Genomic DNA, 22,004 nt, shown 5'->3' with positions numbered 1-22,004 from the left:
GATACACATGGAATAAATGTCCAATCAAATATATAAAAAATTGAGTATTTATCTTTTATATCTGAGAAGTCCAACCTTTAGTTCCCCGACTTGGTATTTTTTAGAATTAGCAGTACGAGGCAGAATGTTTTGTAGGCAAGAATGATTCCCCTGTTGATTTCGTCTATTTCGTTGTTGTCCTTTGTAAAAGTTGCGCCCAAATGCAGAAAACTGTCCACTTGGTCGAAGTTGTAATCGTTAAGTGTAGTATTCTGGCATTCGTCATGATTTATTTCTTTCTTACTTTCGCTACTTCATCGACCTTCACCAGGACTTCCTTTGCATTCTCTTGAGGGCGCGTCAGGAACTTGACATCATCCGCATATTCCAGTATCTAAGGTTATTAATACAGTAGTATGACATACATCAACATCCGTTGCGATCTTTCGAGTTACATACTCCAAGGCGACGTTAAATAATGTTGGGGCCAACTCTTAGCCTTGTATTAATCTGAAGTTAGTGTCGAAACATTTTGTTTGATGGTCTGGTAGCTTTACCTGAGCGCCACTCTGACTCATTGTCATTCCGATGATTTTAATTAGAATCGTTTGAAATTCAGACAATATTTTGTAGAGTACCGAGCGATTGATATTGCAATATGGCTTCTTCAGGTCAGCGAAAAGTTTATTTGCACCACCTTATATATCCAGCGCTTCCATGGTTTCTACTTTGCGGAGAATATCTGATCAATCATTGACTTTTCACGTTGAAATGCTCCGTTGTATTCGCCAACAGTAGTTTTTGTGAAGACACTTTGTAAAATTTATACAACAAGGTCACCAATAAGTCTCGACGCTGCGTCACTTCAAAGTATTATTCTGGGTTGCTTCCTAAGATTGTTCAATTTACGCTGACGGTTTTTCTTTTCTTCTGGATTGTCATTTTTAAGGTTGTGTAAACACAAAACCTTATTAAAATCGGTTTACCGTCTGTCTGTCTGTCTGTCTGTCTGTCTGTCTGTCTGTCTGTCCGTCTGTCTGTCTGTCTGTCTGTCTGTCCGTCACACGCATTTTTCTCGGAGACGGTTATAGCGATTGACACCAAATTTGGTAGAAAGATGGGAACTGTGAACGCTCAAACATACAGTGAGTTACATCCTTTTACGTTGAATTTAAGGGTGGTCCCCATACATGCAAAAGGGGGGTGTAAAATTTTTTTTCATCAAATATAGTCATGTGGGGTATCAAATTAAAGGTCTCGATTAGTACTTTTTGAAGCCGGTCTTAGTTTTGACATTTCTTGGAAACGTGGGGAGTGCGGGGGGTGGAAAGTGATCATTTCTTTAAGGGGGCCATTCTCAGAAACTACCAAACCGAAAAATCTGAAAAAAATCAGGAGGCTGCCACTATATGGTGCCTTGGCTCCGAAATATCTTTCATACCGATATCTGTTCAAAGAAAGTTAATAATAGTATATTACTATAATTTTTTGTAGTTGGCTGGACACCCCCCTTAAATTCATCCTAGCGGCACGAAATTCTGCAGTGATGTAGGCTATAATGTAGAGCATGATCATACCAAGTTTGATGGAAATCGCACTATTACTAATAAATTTATAATACGTCGAAGTTGTTGCTTCTTTGAAAATTGAGGACTATCAATGTCAATATCACCCGAAAGTGGACATATGCATATATTACGTGCTACGTACTAAGAAATACACAAAACCTTTCGTACCTAAAGCGTGCAGCTTCCGGTTTCCCGACTTGTTTTTAAATTCTATTTACATATTTGTCTCGTTTAGTTCTTGTGAATCGCTTCTGATATTGTTTATATGCAACGCTTTTTTCATCGATGACCTGCTGGCAGTCTTCGTGAAACCATTCATTCCTTTTGCGTCCTGGTTCTAGCTCAATATTTTTTTTTCGTAGTCGTTTTGAAGGCGTTTGTTAGCTGACTCCACTTCACATCAATACTATAGGCTCCTTGATACCTCGACTGTCCACGAGTATCAGTTTTACAATATTTGCGTTGAAGTCACCGAGTCAACGTCGTCCGAGGCTAATAAACCAAACACTGATTCAAAGCAACTACAGAATTTGTCTTTTACAGTGTCGCTCTGAAATCCATAAAAAACTACGTCAAAAACAGACTGCGAGAAAGAAGTTCCTGTCTTCTAGAAACGTTGCTGACTTAGTTTTTTTCAAATCCCTTCGTTTCTTGGTCAAATCCTTAATACGTAAGTCCAGAAACGAATGTTTGTCTAGCTTGGAAGACTCACTAAAGCGCGGAAACCTGAAACCTTTCTGGTCCCACATTTGCAACTCCCGCTGCCGTGTCCAGTTATCCCCTCCGTCCATTAAATTCTCTGGCTTCTCAGCTAACTCCCCCCAACTATCCTGTGATTTACTCTGCCCCTACTTTTCGTTAGTCTATGTTCCCCCTCCTTCCTCAGAATCCGTCCCAATAGTGGATGTAGCCTGCCCCGCATCACCTACCATTCCCCATCTTACCCCTATCCTTGTCGAATACCTCATTGGCAAACTTGATGCCAATGTCGGACCTGGCTACGATGGTCCTCCAAACCTCCTTTTGCTCAAAACTGGTAAGTCAATTTCCCTTCCTCTGTCCCTTATTTTCAACAAAAGCCTCCAACCTGCATGACTTTACCAACTTTGTCGCCAAATGTCTAAATTCACGGCAAGAAGTGCATACCATTTACACTGACTTCGCTAAAGCCGTCGACACTGTAAATCACAAGATACTTCTATCCAAAGTCTCGTCCCTAAACGTTCCCATACCACTTGTTTTATGGCTTGCCTCTTACCTTTCCAACCGATCCTGCCGCGTCTCTTTTGACGGCTGTATTTCCCACTCCTTCTCCCCCTCTTCTGGCGTCCCACAGGGGTCTATTCTGGCTCCTTTGCTATTTTTATTTTTTATTAACGACCTTCCTCCCCTTCCTTACTTGTCCCTATTTGCTCTATGCAGACGACCTTAAGCTGTTTTCCGCTATATCGTCGCCTATGAATTGTGGACACTCTGGTTCGTTGGTGCTCGACTAATGGTTTAGCGCTAAACGTCAAAGAGTGTCACTCTATGTGCTACTCCCTAAAATCCTAACCCACTCTATTCTCCTAGTCTCTTAACGGACATTCTAGTCTCTCTTCAATTCTCTCGTGAGGAATACTCTCGAGTATTGCTCCGTGATTTGGTCACCCTCCCGTAACTGTGATTGTCTTGCCCTTGAAAATGTGCAACGTAAATTCACCCGTTCCCTCTTCTTTAAGAAAAGTTTCCCCCGTGTGGATGGACCCTCCCGCCTCCGCTTTCTGAACCTTCCCGTCCTATAACAGCGTAGATCCTATCTGGATCTATGCACGCTCTTTAAACTTTCCTCGGGTCTGATGGACTGCTCCGCTGCTGACGAGATCACCAGCCGTCCTGTGTCTTATAACACACGAAGCGCAGACATTTTCAACGTGCCCTTCGCAGAGCTCGAAGTCTACTTTCATTCCCCGATTCCCAGGCTTTCAGACAAAACCTTAAAAACAAGTCGGGAAACCGGAAGCGGGACGCATGAGGTATGAAAGGTTCTGTGTATTTCTTTTATAACAAGATTTGTGTGTGCATTTGTTCCATTAGTATGTAATACGTAATATATGCATTTATTATGTGAAAATATTCATTTTCAAGCGATATTGACATTTAAAGTCTTGAATTTGCACAGAAGCGACAACTGTGACCTATTCTAACTTTCTTAGTAATAGTGCGATTTTCACCAAATTTGGTAGGATCATGCTCTATAATGCAACCTAAGGGGGGTTTTCCGGCCAAATACTAAAAATTATAGTAATGTACTATTATTAACTTTATTTGAACAGTTATCGGTATGGAGGGTATTTCGGAGCCTTGGCACTATACAGTGGCAGAATCTTGATTTTTTTAAGATTTTCCGGTTGGGTAGGTGTGAGAATGGGTCCGTTAAAAAAATGATCACTTTCAAGCCCCCGCACTCCCCACCTTTTCAATAAATGTCAAACCAAAACCGGTTTCGAAAAGTACTAGCTCAGTCCTTTAATTTGATGTCCCACATGACTACATTTGATGAAAAAAAATTTACACCCCCCTTTTGCATGTATGGGAACCCCCTCCTAAATTCGACGAAAAGGATGTAACTGACTATATGCGTGAGCGTTCCTAGTTTCTGCCTTTCTACTAAATATGGTGTCAATCGTTATAACCGGCTCCGAGAAAACTGCGCGTGACCGACAGACACGCAGCCAGACAGTAAACTGATTTTAATAAGTGTTTACACAAAACCTTAAAAGTGATGTGCAGTCAGTCAAATACCTCGCTGTATAATAATTTCATTTGTTGGATCACTAACTTTATTGCGCTTCTGGACCTGCACGATGACTTCTCTAAGAGCGATATTTCTGAACAGGGAGTGTACCTTCCAGGTTTAAAAGTCGTAGTTTGTTCCTGGTGTTGTATTTCCGATCTGATCCAAAGCACGGTTTCGGGTTTCAAACCGATAGTACACTATGAGCGATCTCCAAGCTGTTGCATAACCCTTAGTCAATCCCTTAGTCATCCAGATTTGAGGCTCATCTCTGTTTACGTAGTAGGGAACTCGGCGTTCATCTTCTCTGGTCTGCTGTTTCCGGTTATACTGAGGTTATCATATGGAGATATGGGTAGGACTTAGTAGTGTTTGAATAGTATACTAGTTGAATTGACATTAGAAAAAAGGAATTTTAAGATCGACGGTGAAAAAGCTTTTGAATACCCAATCAATACCCGCTTGTCTGTTTATCGCACATGACTTTTGAACTCCATCCAGGACTTTCCGAGAAGCTGGATTTTATTGTATTGGTTTAAAGATATCTAGCCCTTATTTAGACGCTTGTTTTGTTCAAAATTGTACCAAACTAGAGTACCTCAGTTGTGCCACGTAGACAGGTGTTCATGAGAGCCGGGTGCCTTCGAGTGACAGTCGCAGTCCATATGTTGGTTCCATATAGTAGCAGATGAAGAAAATTAGCTGTCAGATTTTAGCTTCATTTTGGGCAGAACAGTGAAGGCGAACCTTGTGCTGTTAAGACCTCGAGCGACATCAAGTTCGGTGTCTCTATCGACAGAAACAACGCTCACTAGATATACCAATTGATCACCGATTTCAATGCTCTTTCTATTAATACCGATAAAAAGCGTTCGATGACCCGTCAAATTGCGAATCTTGGCTTTACTGATTTTTATTTTTGATCTTGGTTGCTGATCCTCCTTGTCTAAAGCTATTTGGCCTAGGTCTATGACTCGATAAATGAGCGATTGGGTGCCATCAGGGTGCCTTTCTTTATGGGTGATAAAATTTTCGGCGCATTTCATATATTTCATGGTATCAAAATGCGATAAAGAGGGTTTTATGATTGTAATCAAAAGCGGACCTAGATTAGAAATTCATAAAACGGGACATACCACTGTGGATCCAAAGTGATGGATTTTTCATTGGAAGCTTTCACTAACATAAGTGGCATATAGTTTTTAAGTTCTCAGTGCATGATTGAAAACTTGTTACTAAAAAACGCTATGATTTATTTTTATTTCTCTGTCACAAAAATGAATGACGTGGAAAATAAAAGTGGGAACGATTCACTACGCAACTATTATGAATTGAAAAAGTTTTCTGTCAATTAAACTGTGTTGGTATCAAATTGAATTGCTGGGGGTTGTAGGAGTACTTGTTTGCAATGAAGCGTAAACAGAAAGAAAATTTCAAAGATTCTAAAAATTCAACATCACAGATGATAAATATTCTGGCAATTTGACTAGATATTATTGACCCGTATCGGTTCGAGAGGATTTACTGAGCATATGTCTATCACGGAGAGGCCAGTATGATTAAAATAACAAATCTCCGTTTTTTGCTTGGTAACTCTAACGCCTACAGCCAGCATCAGTAAATCGTTACCGATAACACATTCGTTAATCCGTTTGTATTCAAGATAACATAGTTAGGCCTTTGTGTTCGCTTCATCTGGGCTCAAAACCCACTGAGCATAAAAAATAATTTATTTAATCGATTTGCATAAGGAATAACTCAAGAAGTTACGTTGGTATTTCTTGCTTGGCCGGCTACTTGCGGCTACTCTACCGTCTGGTGGGTTGCGTGTTAATGATCTCCATTCATCGATTAACAAACTGTTTTATTAAAAACAAATTTCCATAATGAGGTTCGAGATCGATCGAGTTTGGCGTCCAGTGGCGAATAAATACGCATACATTTGTGTAACCCGATATTGGTTAAGGGGAGCAGATTAAGGAAAAATGTTTTCCTTCTTCAAATTGGGACGTTTACGGAGGATTTACATATTTCTGAAATCATAGATCACCTGGCTTTTCTGCTAATTGGCGGTAGATACGATATCGCTAGGCAGCGAGAATTCGTCGTGGGTCGCAATGTAGCGAAACTCGAAACTTATGGTTTCACGGTCTCCACACGCTTGTTTGGCAAGCCGTGGAGATTCTTCGATTTGAGTTCCCTTAAGTGGAACCCGCTTTTGGAGGAGGCTGAACTAAAGACGATGCCATGCTGTAATCGCCTACTGGGAAAATTAGTATGCTGGCTCCTCAAATATCGATCGTTAGATCTAAATTAGCTGTCAGTCCGCATGCCACTGGATTTTCAAATAACAAATCACATAACACTTTCCCATTATGTGATGCTGAAGTGTGACTATAGTCGTGATCGTTACATCACTACTTGCTGATTTTATTGACTCCATTTATATTGTGAATGAGCTCATTAGCTGAGTATCGAATTCGATGATTTGTAGGTTATTAGTTGCGTTTTGTAGGAATAATGGATGGACTAGTTCTGAGGAAACTTGAGAACTATCCAGTGTGCTGGAACTAATTTGACTTTTGTTAGAACAGTTAACAACTGCTCGCTGCTTTGTTAATAAATTAGAATTACGGTAATATGACGGGTCATCATTAACGAACAGCTACGCTTTCAGAATATTATCATATTTGGTGAATGAAGATAGAATCATAAAATTTGTCGCATTAATAATAATCAATACGTATTCTGATATCGTTGTTCTTTCCTGACACAAAGGAATTTGATTCGCCAGCTAAAATGAGCACACTTACATATTGTGTATTTTATGATTAGGATGTGTGGAACCAACAAACCATGATGGAAAAACCAGGGAGAGGGGACCAGTCCCATCAGCCATACAATATATTTTTTTGAAAGATTAACGCGTGCACACTCATTAGAAGTAATTTGGGAAATGTTTATTACATTGGATACGTAACAGTATTCAAGTCGTGAGAGACTTTCATATTCATCTTAAGACGGAATCCTCAGCTGGTAAACTAGGTGCCTTCAGTTCATTTTACTGGAGTCACGAATTTTGGAATAGACTGCTAGTAAGGAGTTTTGATAGGCACTTGTTGTATTTGGGTGCGAGGTTACACTTTCAAAATTATATTGAACAAAGGCCGAGCGAAGATTTCTTTAGTCTTTCAACGGGGGAAGTTTAAATTTCACAATATATGCACCCCGTCACTATATTTTGTAATTATGTTACCTTTGATGTTGACTCACTCAACTCCGAGGGTCCATGTGCTTCTAAATGGATTTTGGGTCTCAGTATTATATGGAGGACGATATCCTTGTATATTGTGTATCCCCTAAAGGAAATTTTAGCATTTGCAGTTCAGTTAAGTCAGTTTGGGGAAAGCTATGTTTTCTATAATATTAAAAGTTCTGTTTTATGAAATTTTTAATATTTTTCCATGCTCTTGAAATTAAGCCGAGATGGGAAAATATGAAAGATTCTGTGGTTTTCTTTCCATTCATTTAACTTCATTTTGGGATTTTATATATATTTTTTATACATAAATTGCAATATAAGGCCTACACTAGCTATGATTTGCATAACAAAATTTGTTAGGCTTGGAAAGCCAGTTTTGAAAATATTATAAAATACGCATAGGGGAAAGCCTGGAAGAGTCACTATAACTTACGGGTTATTTTCGAATGAATGATGAACGAATTCTAATTTTTAATTAGCAACATTGGCCGTTAATGGGAGACAACGAAGGTCTGACAGCCTATCGAAAACAAACGGCGTAGGTGCAATGCACCGAATATTGTGTCCTAATAAAGGAAGCCTCATTATATTTGTCTTACGGCTTGCCAGTTGGGGTTGAAGGCAAATTTTAAAACTTTATTTCTACCGAAATGTCAACAACACCTCGTATAGGGATTGAACTCACGGGTAACGACCTTTGGCTACCGAAAACAGAATATGATTGGTTTGTGGAATATGTGCACGGTAGCGAGCGTCTTCGCTTCTCCAATTTGAGCGAGAATTCCAGCGATATAAGCTGCACATTCTGGGTCTAAGCAAAGTGAGGTGGTGGAACCTTGGAGAGTACTTCTCTCCTTCTTGCGGCAACGTGCTTTTGTACTCTGGAAAACCAAGCGGTATCAGACATCAATTCACTGTCCGTCTGCCTGTCTGTCTGTCTCACTCCAAAGCGGCTAAACTGATCCGAACAAAATTTGATGGACATACGGGAACCAAGAAATCTCACGCATACAGCGAGTGACATAAACTTACGCGCAATCTAAAGGGAAACTCCCCATACATGTAAAGGTGAATGTAAAATCTTTTTTTATCAAATATAGTCTTGTGGGGTATCAAATGAAAGGTCTCAATTAGTACTTTCTGATTTTGATATTAATTTTGACGTGAATTGCAAAGTGCGGGAGTAAGTAGTGAAAATATATACACTTAAAGTGAGACAGGACTCATTTTCGAAAACTACTCAACCCACAAAATCTGAAAAAATTATGAGGGTGCACTTAGATAAAATCTAGGCCTCAAAATATGTCCCATTGCAATATCTTCTCAAATAAACTCACTAATAGTATATTTCCGTATCCTACACAATGACGAAATCTATGAGCGATACTATGACCGTCCGGTTGTGGATAAAATCCGGCTCAATCCGGACGCCAGACAGCTTTTAAAGATATCGAATTGGTGGACCTCGGCGCAAAACCGCGATGTCTGGAGTTCCTTATTAAGGCAGGCCTAGACCGGACACCGGTTGTTGTGCCGTTGATGATGATGATGATGATGAATAGTATACTACCAGCCTTTAGAAATTGACTGAAAACAGAACACAAAACCTTTATACCCGAAGCGCGAGCTTCCGGTATTCCGACTTGTTAAACTCTAAAACTAAGTCATAAAAGTTATTTCATTATGATATTTGAATTTGGTGTTTAGAAAAGCTACCTAGAAATTCATGGAAAAAGTAGGGCGTGGCCGTTCCCAAACTGTGGTTAGGTGGGTCTTCAGAGTTAGCGTCTCCACAGCTCCTGACAAAAAATGTGCCCACTGCGAGTGTAACAAAAAATCCAAGTTCAACAGGGGTTTTTCGGGTTTATCATGGAGTTGGAAAATAAAATTATGCTTCATGTGAGTGCATCTGAAATTCCCCAGCAGAAGTTCTAATCACAGAATATGGTGGAAAGAAAAATTAAAGTTTTTAGGGAAAGAATAAGTGCGTGGAATATTTGTGTATTACTAGTAGAGTACAAAGAAACGTTGAAAATTAACATATACACCAACAATTTGCTAAACGATTTTTTTCAGTCTTTAGTATTTCTTATGACCGCCTTCGCCTTAATCACCTCTGTAACTCGTGCGGGCATCGATTAGTGCAAACTTTCAGTAAATTCATCGGGAATTTCATTGAACCATATGGTGTCTGAAGTTGTTTCTAGATTTGCTTTGTTTCTTATCCTTCGCGCAACATATTAGGGGTAAAATTTCTCTCCTTTTCTTCTTCACACTGAGGACGGGCTGTCTCAGCAAGTTAAATTTCGACTTATCAGCGAACACAATCCGTTTCCAATCGTCCACAGTGCAGCCACTTTTTGCTAGTTTTCGTGTTCGCAGCCCTAATTCATTCAACCACACTAACTGGCATATTTCCCCTTTTCATCAAATCAGTGCGTAATTGAAGAACTCCGCCATGCCATTAACATAGACCGGCATACTGGTCCTAAGCCCAGGTAAAGGAGGAGGGTTTGAGGCAACGTACTCTGTACTATCCACAGTAAAACAAAAATAAAATGCTGAGATCAGGGAAAGAGATAAATAGAGTATAGTTGGAGGTATTCCACTATGCTAAATCCAACCTGATCTCTCTTGGTGACAGGTCCCGCGACAGGCCGACCAAGAAAATGCATACAATGTCGTTACTAACATGATCATCGGACTGAGTCACAAGTCTCGGAGAAACGCTGGGGCATCCACCTCAGTCGGCGCGGCAGGACGGGCCCCGGTCCTGTCGAGAAATGGGCAAGGGAGTGAAGTTTCAAGTCCGAGCAGAGGTGAAAAGAATAAAGTGTCGATACGCTTTTAATTATTTCACGTTATCCAGGCTTTCTACTTACAATTAATTACTAAGACGTGGGTGAAAAAGATTCGTTTATTTCTAAAACCTCAACCTTACTAACTAACAATCGTTGGCTACAGAAATCTTTTATAGACTGAAAATGTTATTATTATGAGATCTCTTGTTTAGTCTGCAAGATCACATTGTTATCGTTATGAGTTCTCTTGATTCAAATAAGTCGTCTGCAGGATAAGATTGTTATTGTTATGATAAGTACTGGAAAGCCACATCGGTTTGTCTAATTAAATGGAAAACCAAGTCAGCGTCAATTTACTTTTTTAAGATTAGGAAATTTAATATCGCTGACTTGCGAGCACGATTGAAGGGTATGTGAGTCATGTGTGTGTGCATGATACTTAACTAGGGTTCTTGACGCATGGAAGGCGTCAGGATGTAAGCAAGTTAGTCCGAACAAAACAAACAAAACAAATACGTGTCTGCACGCTAAATGTTGGTAACTTAACTGGAAAGATAGAGGAACTCGCAAGAGCCCTTCGGAAAAGGCGCATTGATATCTACGCTCTGCAAGAAACCTGATGGTCTGGTGCCAAAAGCTGCGACATTGAACGCGAACGCGGTAAAAATGGCTATAAACTTCTCTATTTTGGTAACCCACACTCTCAATATGGTGTTGGCATTGCCATCTCAGAGGGTTTCCGTGATGCTGATCGCACTATTCACTTCTTCACCACGTATGCATCACAGACAGGTAGACCTGATGCCGAGGAAGAAGTCTCCTGGCAACTTCTCGATGAAAAGACTTGTCACGTGCCTGCTGACGATTATATAATCATTGCCGGCGGTCTTATGGGGGAACAGACGGACGGCAACAGGTGCCACAAGGAAAGCAGTTTGGAGCGCGCAATGAGGTTGGCGAGCGTATAATCGATTTTGATACACCCCCTTGTTATTATGAATACATGGTTCATCCAACGATTGTCCCATCTTCCTATATTTTATAGTGGGAACAGTAAAACGCAAATCGACTATATTCTCATAAGATGCCGACATTTTACCATCGTCACTGATTGCAAAGTCGTTCCCTATGAGACCATCGCACCTCAACATCGGCCGTTGATTGCCGTCCTGCGAATTAAACCACCGATAAAACAGCGTGAGGCACGCACTGGCTCGCGGCGCATCAAATGGTGGCGATTTGGTGAGAAGAAAGAAGCAACGATCTCACTCATACGATTGCCGATCATTACGAATGTGGAAGAATCATAGAACCAAATGAAAGACACGATCCACAAAGCGGTCTCTGCAACCCTTGGGGTCACCAAACCGGGTAAGCTTTACATCAACTGAGATAGTTGGCTTTGGAATGATGATGTTGAAATGAAGGTCTGTGAAAAGAAACGCCTCTACCACAAATTTCTCGATGGTAAAACGCCTGCTAATTGGCAAATTTATAAGAATGCCAACCGGGAAGCAAAGAAAGCGGTCGCTGTCACCCGAGCGAACCATTTCAAAAATCTGTACGATAAACTTGACACTCGGGATGGCGAGAGAAATCTATATCGACTTGTTAAAAGCCATAACGAACGCACACAGGATATCGAACACTTCTGTTGCGTTAATGACAAGAACCACAATCATTGCCGAAATTTTGACCAGTTCCATCAGTCAGCGCAACTGAAGTCGAGGAGACAATAAAATGAATGAAATCGGGGAAAGCCACAGGACCTGACGACATCGCATCTGAACTCTGGAAAGCGAAGAGCTGGGACCCAACACTGCGCCTCAGTGAATTCTTTAATCGGGTTATTCAGGAAGGAAGAACACCATCTGACATGAAAGTACCACTGTTCCAATATGGAAAAAGAATGGTAGTCCAAGAGAATGTTCAAATTACCGTCCAATCCGATTACTTTCCCATACCATGAAGATTTTTGAACGCAGTCTTGACAACCGTATTCGCGAAATCATTGAAATAACCGTGAATCAAGCCGGATTTGTCAAAAACTGCGGAACTACTGACGCAATACACGCTGCGCGGTTACCCATGGAGAAACACCGTAAGAAGCATCGCCCTCTTTACATTGCATTTCTGGATCTAGAGAAGGCGTTTGACCGTGTGCCACACGAACTCATCTGGTATGCCTTACGACAACACTTAGTGCCAGAAGAACTCGTGTGTTGGGTTCAATTGCTCTACCACGATTCGAAAAGTAAAGTTCGAAGTATGGCGGGTGTATCAAAACCGCATCGTGTCTCTGTTGGTGTTCATCAAGGAAGCGGCCTCTAACCACTCCTCGTCGTTCTCGTTATGGACATCGTCACACGGGATATCCAACGTTCCGCGCTGCACACTGCTTTATGCAGATGATGTTTTCCTAGCATCTAATAGCAAAATGATCTCGAGAAACTTGTCGAAAAATGCAACACTGTCTGAGACTGATCCCCATGAAACAGGCACAATCACTGTCAGCGGCAGTGATGTGCCCAGAACTGAGCGATTTAAATACCTCGGGTCAACGTTTCCAGCCAATGGAGAACTGCGTTATGAAATTGCTTCACGCATTAACGCAACCTGGATGAAGTGGCGTTCCACAACTGGTGTTCTTTGTGATCGACGTATCACCGAACGTCTCAAATCGAAAATTATCGCAATGTTGTCCATCCTGTCGCTCTCAATGGTTCTGTGTGTTGGCCAACTATAAAAGACAATGAACAGCGTCTTGCGGTAATGGAGACGAAGATGCTACGTTGGACTAGTGGCGTGGCACGTTTTGATCACATCCGAAATGAGGGTATCCGCGATCGTTATGGGGTTGCACCGATAGTGGGAAAGTTGCGAGAGAGACGTCTTCGATGGTATGGTCACGTAATTCGTGCTATCGAGAATTGACTTGCCAAGATTGGTCTGAACATCGAAGTCGATGGTAAACGATCAAAAGGCAAACCTAAAGAACGGCTTGATATGCTGGATGGGGATTTAAAAGCCTCGAGATTGCATCCAGATCAGGCATTTCATAAAATAAAATGGCGGAACCGATCACGATGAGCCGACCCCGCTTGTTAACAGGACAAAGGTTGAAGAAGAAAAAGTGCGTAATTGAAGAGCAGTTTGAAATCTATCTTGCAAGAATGTTCACTGAAATGACCGTCTGTTTCTCCATTACTATCACCCTATTCTCGCAAAGCAAGAATACGGGTGTGTTCCTCAACACTTAACTCTTTCCTTCCTGACATTCTTTTACACCAAATTACAGATTTCACTCACTCTCCATCCAATTCTCATTAGGTGAGACTAAATGTTGTCTAGATGTAATTAAAAATGTAGAATCATAAAATATGATTCATGACTATATTTGGTGAAAAAAAGTTGTACACCGCCCTTTTACATGTATGGGCCCCCCTTAAATCTCAACGTTGAAGGATATCAATCACTGCATATCTGGGGGTCCACAGGTCCCACCTTCTCACCAAATTTCGTGTCAATCAGTGTAGCCGTTTCTCAGAAAAGTGCCTGTCACAGACAGACAGGCAGACAGACAGACAGACGAACAGGCAGAAAGACATTGAACGAATTTTAATAAGGTTTTGTTTTGCAAACAAAACCTTAAAATCAGGTTGTGGAGTGTTTATATAGTAGTTTTTAGACAGTAAGGATACCCTCGCCATGGGCTTTTAGAATGTCAGACTATTCAATTCAATATGATATCCACAATTGGTATGCAAGGACTACTACAGTTTTATTAACCTGGAAGTCAAAGGCTAATTTGGCCTGTCATGTCAACATAGAATTAACAAGTTTTTTGAGTAAATGTCAGACGAAAGCTATCTAAGAATACACCTTATGATGGGTTACATACCGTACATATTCAGTAAGCTCACAGCTCTCTAGTGGGTAACCCCACGCAGTAAAGGAATAAGTACGGGGTACCATTGGTTGTCGACCTCCTCACAAAGGGTCTAGCTAGTGCGATTGAACTGGAGAGGAAAGTTGCTTTCATATACTGACAACTAAAGGGAATCTACTAGCACAGCTCCTACATATCATCATCATCATCAACGGCGCAACAACCGGTATCCGGTCTAGGCCTGCCTTAATAAGGAACTCCAGACATCCCGGTTTTGCGCCGAGGTCCACCAATTCGATATCCCTAAAAGCTGTCTGGCGTCCTGGCCCACGCCATCGCTCCATCTTAGGCAGGGTCTGCCTCGTCTTCTTTTCCTACCATAGATATTGCCCTTATAGACTTTCCGGGTGGGATCATCTTCATCCATACGGATTAAGTGACCCGCCCACCGTAACCTATTGAGCCGGATTTTATCCACAACCGGACGGTCATGGTATCGCTCATAGATTTCGTCATTGTGTAGGCTACGGAATCGTCCATCCTCATGTAGGGGGCCAAAAATTCTTCGGAGGATTCTTCTCTCGAACGCGGCCAAGAGTTCGCAATTTTTCTTGCTAAGAACCCAAGTTTCCGAGGAATACATGAGGACTGGCAAGATCACAGTCTTGTGCAGTAAGAGCTTTGACCCTATGGTGAGACGTTTCGAGCGGAACAGTCTTTGTAAGCTGAAGTAGGCTCTGTTGGCTGACAACAACCGTGCGCGGATTTCATCATCGTAGTTGTTATCGGTTGTGATTTTCGACCCTAGATAGGAGAAATTGTCAACGGTCTCAAAGTTGTATTCCCCTATCCTTATTCTTGTTCGTGCTTGTGTTTGACCAGTGCGGTTTGATGTTGTCGGTTGATTCGTCTTCGGTGCTGACGTTGCCACCATGTATTTTGTCTTGCCTTCATTGATGTGCAGCCGAAGATCTCGCGCCGCCTGCTCGATCTGGATGAAGGCAGTTTGAACGTCTCGGGTAGTTCTTCCCATGATGTCGATATCGTCAGCATAGGCCAGTAGTTGGGTGGACTTGAAGAGGATCGTACCTCTTGCATTCACCTCAGCATCACGGATCACCTTCTCGAGGGCCAGGTTAAAGAGGACGCATGATAGCGCATCCCCTTGTCGTAGACCGTTGTTGATGTCAAATGGTCTTGAGAGTGATCCTGCTGCTTTTATCTGGCCTCGCACATTGGTCAGGGTCAGCCTAGTCAGTCTTATTAATTTCGTCGGGATACCGAATTCCCTCATGGCCGTGTACAGTTTTACCCTGGCTATGCTATCATAGGCGGCTTTAAAGTCGATGAACAGATGGTGCAACTGTTGTCCATATTCCAACAGTTTTTCCATCGCCTGCCGCAGAGAGAAAATCTGATCTGTTGCTGATTTGCCTGGAGTGAAGCCTCTTTGGTATGGGCCAATGATGTTCTGGGCGTATGGGGCTATCCGGCCTAGCAGGATAGTGGAGAATATCTTATAGATGGTACTCAGCAACGTGATACCTCTATAATTGCTGCACTGTGTGATATCTCCCTTTTTATGTATGAGACAGATTATGCCTCGCTGCCAATCGTCAGGCATTGATTCGCTGTCCCATACCTTGAGCACAAGTTGATGAACCACTTGGTGTAACTGGTCGCCTCCATATTTAACCAGTTCGGTTGTAATTCCATCGGCTCCTGGCGACTTATGATTTTTTAGCCGATGAATTGCACGGACTGTTTCTCCTAAACTTGGTGGTGGCAGTATTTGTCCGTCGTCTTCAGTTGGCGGGACCTCCAACTCGCCGATGTTCTGGTTGTTCAGTAGCTCATCAAAGTACTCAACCCATCGCTCTAATATGCCCATTCTGTCGGAAATCAGATTTCCCTCTTTGTCTCGGCAGGATGAGCATCGAGGTGTATAAGGCTTCATCCTGCTGACTTGTTGGTAAAACTTCCGCGCCTGGTGCGGTTGCTCCCTGTACTTTTCTAGTTCATAGACTTGTTGGTTCTCCCAGGCCTCCTTTTTCCGTACATATCACTCCTCTTAAAACTTCCTCACAATAACGTAAAGCAAACTTCTCCAATTTCTCGGAAAGTACAAACATTTCCATTGTTCCGCGAAAATATTGATTTCATGTCTGATTGAAGAGCACAGTTTCAATGGACAACCATGCGAGAAATGTGAATCATATTTCTCATGTGAAAGAGAATAAAAATATTCGCGCTCATTAAAATTCATACTTTATGGTTGTCATTTTCGACGTATGTACTTCAGAATACATTGCAATTTCATTTAGTTGTTTTTTCTCTGCTTTCAGAATATAAACATGTGAAAGTCAGTGTTGTGTTAAGTGTACAAACAGAACTTCTGATACACGGGAAAAGTTGAAAACGAGAGGAGGAAAAATGGATGCGTCCATCGCTTTAACCAAAGATTCAACGAGACGAAGCTTCCACACAAATTTCCCTGATGGAAAGCTGGATCATACAAGGTAAGGATATCTTCTTTCACCTGTGCACACCGCAAATATTAGTGGACCATTTGTTGTTTTTGTAGACGAAGCTTTGCTGATGAGAAAATTCTGTTTTCCATAGTCGTATGCTGCCATCATCAAATATTCTTTATTGTAAATGTAAACATACGTTCTCATATGTATAATTTGAATGTTGCCGTGAATATTCTGAATATTCAGGAAATTTACGGAATCAACTGAAGGATCAAAATTTAATTAAATTGGCTGAAGTCAATCGAATTATATTTGCAAAATGCTCCAAAGTTGGGCTTGAGAGCGCTTCCATCACTTTGCAACGGCAAGCGTCCTTTCGCAACCCTGCAATTAACTTGAGGAATATCTGTCTGCAAAATGCTCGAGTCCTTTGCAGTTTGTATTAAATATTTAATCGAACAGTAAATGTTTAAATGGCTTTGTGCAAACGCAGAGTCCAGAGAAACGAACGAGTCGCAATTGTTTTCCGTCTACATTATATTTTCGTCAGCTCTCTTCCGAAACGCTTTTCGAGTGAAATGTCTACTTAACGTTAATAATGTTGAACAAAATTATCTTGTTTGTCAGAAATTCGTCTTTTGTTGTATTTTTCCTGAAGAAAATAAGGAAATTTTTTAAGATAATCATATTTAATGTGTTTTTAACGGTTTGCATAAAACAAAGTTATATCTAAATTGGATGGTTGCACCTACGTACATCTGCTTTTGTATCTCTCTAGCATAGTCGGGCAGTGCACATTCGTCTCTCACACATTATCTGTTTTGAAATGTTGGTCCGTTTAGTATACAATTTTTAAGGTAGGGTGGAAAGTATGAAATCCCATGAACGTGGTGGCATGGTTTCGTGCTTAGGTTTACTGTACCCAAATATTGCTAACTGGGGTGTTGTGTGAATTAATCAATTAAACAAGCAGCGTGTATCCTAGAAAAGTTGATGATATCTAACTGCGCCAAGGAACGGAGAGGTTTGAAGAATCTATAGTGGATGGTCAGAAAAACCGAGAGATCGGATTAAAATAACTTTCTGGGGACGGTGCAGGTAAAATTAGCAATTAAATCAATAACAGTAATAAGCTAATTTTAAAGAATTTGCGCAAGCTAAGACTCGGCTTCCTGTTTTCCTGTCTACCTGTTTTTGTTTGTGGTCAAAAGAGTTTTGCACCCTTGTGCATTAAGCGGGGCTCCTAAAAAAATCCTCCTCTGTTGATAGCGCTTTCTTCCTCGGGAGTATCATTCTCCGCCCCGGACGTAGTTTCTTCGCAATTGTGTCTTCCTACCTCCTATTTCTTCTGCGTCTTCCGAGAAAAGTGGTATAGTTAAGTCAACTCTCCTGTTCAAACTTATATAGATATCAGCATAATTTCCAGGCCCGTGAGAAATTAGGTAAGATTAAAGTTAGTCTCTCTCCTTCCATCCATTTTAATTCTCTGAATAAATCTCTGGGTCCATCGCCGACATAGAATATTCATTGCACATTGCTTTAAGAATGATTTTTTTCTATACATTTATAACACAGCATTGTTGCACTTAAAACTGTTGACTTTGACGAACCGGACCACTTGCAAAGTGTGGTCCACGGACCCCTTTTTTTAGGTTTAACACCCAAGTTTATCAAAAAAGTTGACTGACGGTTTTGTCTAGGACAGAGACAACTCATCAGACGCTGCCTCACTTCTGCCCTCGGAGCAGCGTGACCGAAAGTAGCAACAGTTCGCACTCGTCTCATGTTTGCGATTATATATATAGATGGAGCGATTACCACTTGTCGATACGTTCGGTCGCATTGTCCCGAAGGCAAAGTTGAGGCAGCATATGATGCTTCTGCTCTGGGCGAAACCGTCAGGAACTTTTTAGTCAAATAAGAGTCAAATAAGAATGCACGCTTACGGGCAAGTTGCAATCATTTTTCCAAGCCAAGCCAAACACCCTATCTACACTTTTCCTTTGTGAGGCCTTTTGAGGTTTGGCAAACATGTGGATGCAGTATGTAGTTCAGCTTATCGCTTGTGGTCAACCCAAGGAATTCGATGGTCGGCTGTGATAATTTGGCCCTGATCTGCGTAGTTATTTCTCATGCCATTTCGCAATGAATACTGCAACATCCTCGATATTCTTTTCAACCACAATCGATAACAGAGCACATTTTTATAGTTTCCTTAGCAACTGGAACATTAAACACACCACTTTACACAATATTTTACAACAATGGATCCAGCAAGAATCGTGTGGAATACTGGTGGAGACAACGTATTTCATTTCATTCCGACATCCGTCATCGTAATGCACCCAATTTTTTTCCTTACAGATAGCTGCCAACAATTACAGCCAGGTATAGTACTACCTTATTACGTCTCCATTGGATTAATTAAATGTATTTCGCAAAACCACAGTATTTACTGCCACAAGCCTTTCCATGAAACGTATCTTCAAAATTGAAAAATATTTTTTGTGATTTTGTATTTTGTGTTGTGTTTCATCAACCGTAAAGTGAATGTTACGTGAAGGCTATACCGAGTAAACTCGATATAGAAGCCACTCCATGACGCAAAATGTCAATTTCAGAAAATTGGCACTCTTGGAAGTCGTATTTTTTTGAGTCTTGAGGTACACTTTTCTCAGAGATGGCTGCAGGAATGTCAATGAAATTTTTATGATACATAATATGAATCAGCATGAGCATACATAAACCTGGGCGATGTCCTAGTTTAAGGGAGAAAATAATTACGATAACGAAAACGTGGTGATTATTGTCCTCTGTTTACTATGCATCTGTTAAATTGCATTTTCAACCCAATTGTTTCAAGAGGGTTCTATGAATAAACCAGTATGTTCTTGATGAAGTAAAAAAATCAACCCGATATCCCCCACCGTTTTTCAGAAAAGTGCACTCAAAATTGAATGTAAGAAACGAAAAAAAAATAATACATATTTTATCATTACAAAATAATGAGTTGATATTTTTAGTTCAAAATTGGTAGAAGCATTCCCCAAGTAATATTGAAACTAACAAAAAAAATCAGTTTCAGTGAGTAGCTCTCAAAATATACATGTTTGAAAGAAGAAACTCACATTTCGGATCTAGATTCGGGCTGATTTCCCCTTAAGTGGGCTCCATTGTACTATGTTCAAGGGTTACTGTATAAACTATTATGTTGATATATGATTTCGCTTTAATTGTAAAAGGATATTTCGATGCACACGCCGATCGGTCCCATCCAGTGATAATACAAGTGTTTTCTCAAAATATGCTCTTTTTGCAGGCGGGGTTGCGCAGAAAAATATGTAATGAACTGATTTAGTCCATTTTTTCAACCTAATGACATAATAACGACTACACTCACTAAAGCAAACCCTTACTTTTTAGAAATTTGCAGGCACTCTTTAAGGTTTTGTGTCAAACAAAACCTTATTAAAATCGATTCACTGGCAGTCTGTCTGTCAAAGGCACTTTTCTCCGAAACAGCTAAACAGATCTGACCCAACATTTGGTGGGCATATGGGAACTATGAAATTCCACGCTTACAGTGAGTTACAGAAATTTGCTTTAAGTTTAAAGGGGGTCATGTATACAAAGGGGGATGTGAAAATTTTTTTCATCGAATATAGTCATGTGCGATATCAAATGAAAGGTCTCGATTAGTAATTTCCGAATTTGATGTTAGTTTTGACGTGAATTGTAAAATGCACGAGTAAAAAGTCAAAATGTACACACTTCAAGAGAGGCAGGATTCATTTTCGGAAGCCACGCAACCCAAAAACCAGGGAGGTGTGCTTATGTGAAATCTAGCCCTCAAAATATTCCATACCGATATCTGTTCAAATAAACTAGTATATTAACAACTTTTAAAAATTGACTGGAAAGTACATCCTAGGAGTACCAGTATAGAGGACAATTCCCTAATGTCCTAGGCATGCCAAGTTTCATGGAAATCTGGCCATCAGTGGCAAAAATTGTAGCAGCTCAAACTTATCAATTTCGCGTGAATTTACTGCATCTGAAGCCATGCAAATAATGTGCTGACGTCATAATTAATGAGAATAATTGACATTCGAGTGAAATATTCCATTCATGAAGAATCTATTTCTCCCTAGCCCTTTTTCACTTTTCTGCTAATAAGTGAGCCCTTTTTAAGGTTTCGTGTGGAATAAAACCTTATTAAAATCGATTCAAGGTTTGTCTGTCCGTCTGTCTGCCTGTTATACCCGATTTACTCGGAAACGGAAGAACCAATTGCATCTATTCGAAATCATTGCCTCACGATATATCGCTGCAAAATCTGGACAGTGCCCTTGTCATTTTCTTTTTTTTTTTCAACGCTACGAAATTTTAATGACTCAGTGAAGAAGTATGTGCAATTTGGAGTTGATAGCTTTCATATATTTTCTTTTATAACAGTTTTAAGATAATAATCTTTTTCGCGCGATTAAAATTAAAATAACCTGTTAATGCAAAATGAATAAAAAATCAGAAGCATAACAGAATAAATGAAAATATAAAAGAAAAAAATATTTCGAGTGCGTTACATATACATTAATTTATTGTGATTGTATCGCGACGTCAAAAGTCCCAGTGACTACGCTATTAATGACATCGTGTAATCGTTTACCACACCGGTGACGGTTGCAAACTCATACCTTTTAATGTTTCAAAATAAAGTTTTCTACTGGTAATAATCAAGGACCTCAAACTTTTGTACATCCTGGAGTACGAACCAATTTACAAACAAACAATTGAAGGGACATCGGCACGTGGGTAAAATGAAACAATTAATGATTTTTGTAGGTCGACGTCGTATAAATGACTCACAAAAGAAAATTGAATTTCACAATGTCAACTGACTCAACAAGAAAGCAAAGGTCAAGGATCAAGTGCAAATTCAATAATATCCCAAATTCAATCAGGATGCTGAAATGCCGTGGTTTCTGTTTGACAGTAATCAACATTTTTTATTTCTTTATTTAGAAAACAATTGAAAGAAACTTGATGTTGGGTTCCTTTTCTAAATTCTGAATTCTGAAGAGTCTTAAATACTTTGCTACTAAATGAAGGAAAAACGTAACGAAGAAGCAAAAGGTAATAAATAATTAGCTTCGTTAGTCTATCTATGGCATAATATATATATATGTATATACGGAGCGCGTACAGAAAGTACGAGTATGTGTACTGGGGCACCCACGGCCGTAGGCAATGTTTTT

The 22,004-nt window shown here is 40.4% G+C and overlaps 1 protein-coding gene across 3 annotated transcripts in view; it reads left to right on the top strand.

Moving 5' to 3' along the window:
- LOC119649750 overlaps window positions 1-22,004 on the top strand; it is a 421,393-nt gene that overhangs the window by 228,341 nt on the left and 171,048 nt on the right. For all 3 annotated transcript variants that reach the window (XM_038052042.1, XM_038052041.1, XM_038052040.1), the window contains one exon: window positions 16,621-16,794. In XM_038052042.1, coding sequence (XP_037907970.1) covers window positions 16,709-16,794 — 86 coding nt within the window. In that variant the 5' untranslated portion in view covers window positions 16,621-16,708. The remainder of the gene's footprint in view (window positions 1-16,620; window positions 16,795-22,004) is intronic.

The sequence above is a fragment of the Hermetia illucens genome, chromosome 2 (assembly GCF_905115235.1).
Source record: "Hermetia illucens chromosome 2, iHerIll2.2.curated.20191125, whole genome shotgun sequence".
Taxonomy (NCBI): Eukaryota; Metazoa; Arthropoda; class Insecta; order Diptera; family Stratiomyidae; genus Hermetia; species Hermetia illucens.
Note: the sequence above shows the minus strand (reverse complement) of the source record. Positions and strands in the feature narration are given on the sequence as shown.